This window comes from Gastrolobium bilobum, unplaced genomic scaffold (genome assembly GCF_033153095.1).
Source record: "Gastrolobium bilobum isolate Gb01-03AN ecotype WA unplaced genomic scaffold, APGP_CSIRO_Gbil_v1 utg25739, whole genome shotgun sequence".
NCBI classification, from domain to species: domain Eukaryota; kingdom Viridiplantae; phylum Streptophyta; class Magnoliopsida; order Fabales; family Fabaceae; genus Gastrolobium; species Gastrolobium bilobum.
In genome coordinates, this window is record NW_026896155.1 from 103,442 (window position 1) to 109,823 (window position 6,382).

The window sequence follows — 6,382 nt, forward strand, 5'->3', positions numbered from 1 at the left end:
AGAAAATATTTTTCCAAAAATAAATAACCAAGAAAGAAAGAAAGCAAGAAGCAAAGGCGAGGGAGCAAGAGAGACAAAGTACGTTGTATGTATATATGAAACAAAATATGACAATGTGAAATTGAAAACCATAAAGTATCCCATTTTTTTACACCAGCAACTTTTTTCCAACTTGTTCCATCCATCACATTTTTCTTATTTTCATCTCACAGAGGGTCCTACCCCGTCATTCCTTTTCTAATTTTTCTTGTTGCGGTGGTTGCCCAAGCCAAACATGAAAAAGAAAGGGATAAAAAGTAAGATAAAGAGAAAGCTGGTTATCTCTAGCTAGTCTCTATAGAAAGAGAGAGAGAGAGAGAGAGAGGTTTAATTTTGGCCATGGTCCATGGTTGTTTGAGAGGTGCTTTTCCATGGAGATTTTAAGGTCAGGGGTCGTAGTTGTGGATGTGGGCGTGCGCCCTTACTCTTCTAAAATGCCCTCAACGTCCACCCTTGTGGGACCCTTAAGTGATACCCGCATAGAAACATGGACCCCATAAACATTTTTCCCACTACAGTAAACTCTCTTTCTCCATATTTCTTGGTAGGTGGCATTTCTCGAAGCATAGTAAAACTAACCCCAAATTTCACTATATTACACAAACACATATACCCAATTGGTTATTGGTGTCTGGTGTCACCCTTCAACAATTAAAACAAACAAAACCATTTTTCTCTTTTCTCTTTTTAAAAAAATAAATATATAATTCCTCTATGTGTATCCTTTGGTTTTTTCTGTCCCACAGCACATATATATAGTCTTCCCTTTACATACTCTTTTCAGTACACCACCACCTCATTATCTCTTTCCTTTCCTTCCTTGTAGGGTACCTATTTTGAATGCTTCTTCTTCCTCTCTGCCTCTTTGGGTCCCGAGTGGTGAATCTAGAACCACTAGCTAATTAAGCTTCTCTTCTTTGCTATCACTAATCTCTTTCTTAGTAATTACTTGAATGCCGGAAAACATGAGTATATCTGTGAATGGACAATCTCAAGTCCCTCCTGGTTTCAGGTTTCATCCAACCGAAGAGGAGCTTCTACAATACTACTTGAGGAAAAAGGTCTCTTATGAGAAGATTGACCTCGATGTGATTCGAGACGTTGATCTCAACAAGCTCGAGCCATGGGACATTCAAGGTACCTTAATTTTTATTTTTTTTTCACTTTCTTCTTCTATATATATAAAGTGGGCGAGAGCACGAAGCAGTGATAAATTTGTTCCTTTGTAACTGAAAGGTTAAGATTGCTTATAAAAATTGTTCTCACCCAGTTCCTCGCTAATTGAGGTTTAACGGAGAGTTGTTTTCTTCTTCGATATATATGCATCTCAATTTAAGGAAGCTAATATATATATATATATATATATATATATATATATATATATTTTGTTGGAAGAATATTGTAATATCATGACATGAATCATGTCATAAGTTTTGAGGTTTAATTATTTTGCAGAGAAGTGCAAAATAGGAACCACTCCACAAAATGATTGGTATTTCTTTAGCCACAAAGACAAGAAGTATCCCACAGGAACACGTACCAATCGAGCCACGACTGCAGGGTTCTGGAAAGCCACTGGGCGTGACAAAGTGATATACAGCAACGGGAAGAGAATTGGAATGAGAAAGACTCTGGTTTTCTACAAAGGTCGTGCTCCACATGGCCAAAAATCTGACTGGATCATGCATGAATACAGACTTGACGATAATAACACCAGCGACACCAATATTGTAAGCAACACACACTAGAAAAAAATTACATATGGTTTCCAATTACTACTCTTCTAATCAATTCAACATTTTTAATATCGTGTAAAGCAACCAATTCAACGCAACAGCTGAAGCTCTGGTAAGTGAAGACCCATCAGTAATTTTTATATTTTCTCTAACAATGTACAATTTTATGTGCAACAAAATTTAGGTGTCGAATGTGATGGGAGATGGTGGCCAAGAAGAAGGGTGGGTGGTGTGCAGGATATTCAAGAAGAAGAACCATCTGAAAACCCTAGACAGCCCTTTAGCCTCATCAATCTCTGGGGAAGGTAGAAGAAGCCACTTGTTTGATTCTTGCGATGAGGGTGCTTTGGAGCAAATACTTCAGCAAATGGGAAGGGGTAGTTGCAAGGAAGAGAATTACGAAGCCAATTACAATTATGGAAGGTTTGGGAACAGGCCTTATGAGACAGGACTCAACAATAACAATAATGGGGGCTACCATGATAGGTTCTTGAAACTCCCAAGCCTAGAGAGTCCAAAATCGACAAGCATGGAGAGCCAGCAGAATAATAACACTGATCATAACAATGATGTCAATAACAACAATAATAATAATAATGGGTACCATCCCATTATTCCAGTAGAGATGGCCACAGATAATGAAGGGTCATTCACAACCCACCATGTGAATAGTGCTGCTGACCCCAACATGGTTCATCATCCATATGAGGCATCATCATCATCAATGGTGGTAGGATCAGGTGGTGGTGGTAGTAGTAGTATTGGCCTCACCAATTGGGTAGCCTTGGATCGACTTGTTGCTTCTCAACTGAATGGCCAAACAGAGACTTCTAGGCAATTGGCATGCTTCAATGACCCCACCATGGTGTATTGCACCAACGACCATGATCTGCAATTGCCAACCCTTCGATCATCATCATCATCTTCATCAACATCAACACACACTAGAGCTGTTGCTGCTGCTGCTGCTGCTACTTACATTAGTCCCACACAGGATTACACCACCAGTGAGATTGACCTTTGGAACTTTGCTCGATCCACGACGTCGTTATTGTCATCCTCTGAACCTCTATGCCACGTGTCGAACACGTCAGTGTAGTATAATAAAATAAATCCCAACCTTCCCTTTTCCTCATCCTCCTCCCATGTTCCATTGTTAAAGTATAGAAATAATTAGTCGTTGATCATAATATATCATGTTTAGTTCTTCTCAAGTCAGAGGATTATTATTGCAGATTGTTAAATGCATGTGATAATGTTCCTAGCATTCAGGTTACTTTAATTAGCTTCTATCTCGCAGTTAATTCTTTATTGGTAAGTCTTTCGAATAATTTTTTTTACATATAATATTCGAATAGTTTTCGCTATAATTTATGATATCGTATAATCTTAAAATGTAATAACCCCAATTTTTCCTTAAACTTAATTTTATCTCAATAAGCTAAATGGGGCAGGTTATTCTTGGTGTAAGAAATATTAATATACAAAATTTTGATCATTGATTTGTCTACATCTACATATATAATGAATCAGAATCATTAAATATAAATAGGATTAACGACTAAGAATAAAAAAATAACTTACACTAGTGTAAAATGATCTTGACCCAAAGTAAATATATAGATAGTTCTTCAATGGAATTAATTATAATAAGTTAGACGGATAAGAAAAGGGTGGAAGGAATTGAGGTTTTTAGATGGGATGGCATTGTCAACCATGGGTCTTTGCTTAATCACGATGTCTACCATTATTTTCTTTTAACCTATTTTTTTCAGGGGGTGAGGGGGTTCTTGGTGTCTAGAGGAATTGAAAACTTATGTTCAATTTGCTAATTTGATAATCGATAATTCAAATTTTATTTTTATTTTTATTTATCTTTCTTCTAACTGCAATTATAAGGACCATACTTTTATTTCATGTTGTGAGATCATGATGATGAATAAGGTCATGTTTCTAATTATCATCTGCTCTTCGTCTTTGGGTCACGCGGTTTGTCGGTTTGTTAGACGAAGGTGCAGAGGCCATGGGTTTGCTTGTCCTATTGCACCAACACACACTCTACTCTATTACCAAAAGGTAGTGTCCACAAGGATATGGGCTCCGCTAATACATGCATGAGTACAAAACACAATACTTTCACACCGAGAGAGCTAGAGAGAGAAAGAGGGCGACGGCTAATTGATGCATATAACTTTAGGCAAGTCAAAAGAGAATATCAAGGGGCTCCCTAATTACGTAAGCTTTGCATATTGATTTCGTCACAATTCCTTGGGTAAATGTAAAAAGAAATCATCAAAGGCATTAAGGCAAAATACCATATAGACTATAGTCCACCAGTTTATATTGTTTGTTGTTTTTATTGTTGTTTCCATAAAGTGTACTTCAATTCCATGCAGAAAATGCCCAAAACCAAAAAAAGTACTAGAATGCTTCTTCTTCGACTATAGGGCACACTACGGCCCGTAGGTATCTTTCCCTTTCTTTCTTTTTTTCTATCTTTTTCCTTGTTCGGGAGAAGGCTCAATTTTCAAATTATCAAACGTAAGGTATAGGTAAGGATCTTGTTTGGATTTTAGTTCATCCACATTCTTTTTCTCTTTCTCTCTTTCACACTAATATATTATTGTCCGTACTGCTGGATATTTTCCATGCCAGACTAATTAAGGAAAAGTGTGTGTGTCTGTGTGTGTGTGTTCTTGAGACGAGTCTAATAATTGTAATTAAGATCAGTAGCTACGACTTGCATTATTTAACGTATAAAGATGTCTTTCGAAATCCTTGATTGGCCTTTCGGCTAGCGAGGCACATGAATATCCCTCTATAAGGATTATATATGATAAACACCAAAACTAAAAAGCAACCACGGAATCCGTTTCCAAACTTCTTTCTTTAATTAAGCATTTATATTCATCTTCTGTGGGGACTATTGTGGATGGGAACATTTGTTGGTGAAGGTTAAACCGTTAAAGAGACAAATATAGCTAGGAGTTCATCCTACATCAAGAGCCCATGATACCATTTTCTTATTTATTAAAGACTAGGGATTTTATATTTCGACAAAATAAAATATGATAAAATTGAAGCCTATATACGCAAATGACATGTTTAACATATGATTTTTTTTTTTATATATAAACCACAAGCATCATTCAAGAGGCAATCCTGTTCGGGACGGATCAAAGAATAAGACTTTAAATCTCTCTAAAAAATGATATTGGTGAGGATGTAACACGTGCTCTTACCTCTGCTCAGTTTTCATACACTAACTTAGTTACCGATTTTAGTATATCTATAGCTAGACAACCAATTAATAAAATCACCCAATTTGGCAAGGCTTAATGCTATAACTAGGGGTGCTAAACGAGTCAGGGGCCTTTGGCTCGGCTCGTGAAGGCGTGAGCTTACATGTATAAAATTGATTGTTGGAACCAGGCTTGGACTTGTATAAAAGCTAGTTTAATAAAAAGACCTCAGGCTCCAATTCAAAAGTTCGGCCTTAGAGCCTCTCAGGCTGACCTAATATATTAAATTTTATTTTTATTTTATATTTTTTATACTACTTGTGACAGCTCTCTCTCTCCTCAATCCATTTCATCCCATTTTATTAATTAAACAGACTTTTTGAATGATTTTATTTTATATTATGCTGTTTGGATATACATTAAATTTATGAATATTTATGGAATTACTAGTGTTGTTGATTGTATATTTTGTTTGGATAAATTTTGTTGTCTTATTTTTTTTTTTAACAGGCTAAACCAGGCTTTTATTTTTTGTAAATAAGACAGGCCACAGGCTGAAATTATATTCATAACAGGTAACAGGTTTGGTCAGGCTGACACATTTAAACACAGACTTAGCCTTTTAAGACCAAAGCTCGATTTGGCTCGGCTCAGCCCGTTAACACCCCTAGCTATAACTAGAGTGACAATATGAGTTGTCTCGTCCCGTCCCACCAAAAATGGGGCGGGGTAGGGCAGGTTAGCCCACCCTTGAATATAGGTTGAAAAAATGAACCCTTGTCATTTTACGATGGGTTGACAGGTCAGCGGGTCAACCCGCTAATTAAAACAAATAATTAAAATTTAAAAATAAATTATATTTTATGAATTTTATAGTATTATTTAATTTTATTTCACATTCCTCTTAATTTTTTTCAATCTTAATCTTAAATGTATACTAATATTCAGTTAAACATTATTAAGAAACTCATTTGTCTCCATCTATAGATAACATTTGTCACAAATAAATTTTTTACTCTTTATTTTTTCTAGGGAATACAAAGATAAAAAAAATGGATATCACAAAAGCTTAGGAACAAATAAAATACTACTTAATTGTAAAAAAAAAATAAGAAAAAATTATCACTCGACGATTTCAACCCGTTTTGATCTACTTTTAGGTGGAGTCGATTGAAGTGAGTTAACGGATTGAAAATCTCAACCCAACCCACACCATTTTAATTGGTTAACCTGTCGGGCACAACTCATATGACTTCCTCTAAGTACAACACTTTAGTTAATGAAAAAAGCACTTAATCCAAGGCCGAAGGAAAGCCACAAACATAAAAAAAAAAAAAAAAAAATTATAATAAATAAATAAGTCGT

General features: G+C 35.7%; 1 protein-coding gene across 1 annotated transcript; it reads left to right on the forward strand.

Annotated features, from left to right (window-relative positions):
• Positions 1-878: 878 nt before the first annotated feature.
• On the forward strand, positions 879-2,956 carry LOC133298057 (NAC domain-containing protein 43). The gene is made up of 3 exons (XM_061497297.1): positions 879-1,176; positions 1,495-1,769; positions 1,960-2,956. Exons 1-3 carry the CDS (start codon positions 993-995, stop codon positions 2,872-2,874), a joined length of 1,374 nt encoding a protein of 457 aa, XP_061353281.1. The 5' UTR covers positions 879-992; the 3' UTR covers positions 2,875-2,956.
• The last annotated feature ends 3,426 nt before the right edge of the window (positions 2,957-6,382 follow it).

What these genes read in the sequence shown, in the direction of transcription:
- LOC133298057 (XM_061497297.1), top strand. Translation starts at nt 993, where the DNA reads ATGCCGGAAAACATGAGTATATCTGTGAATGGACAATCTCAAGTCCCT. An exon ending in CGAGCCATGGGACATTCAAG is followed by an intron (nt 1,177 to 1,494) that starts GTACCTTAATTT and finishes ATTATTTTGCAG; the next exon opens with AGAAGTGCAAAATAGGAACC. An exon ending in ACACCAGCGACACCAATATT is followed by an intron (nt 1,770 to 1,959) that starts GTAAGCAACACA and finishes AACAAAATTTAG; the next exon opens with GTGTCGAATGTGATGGGAGA.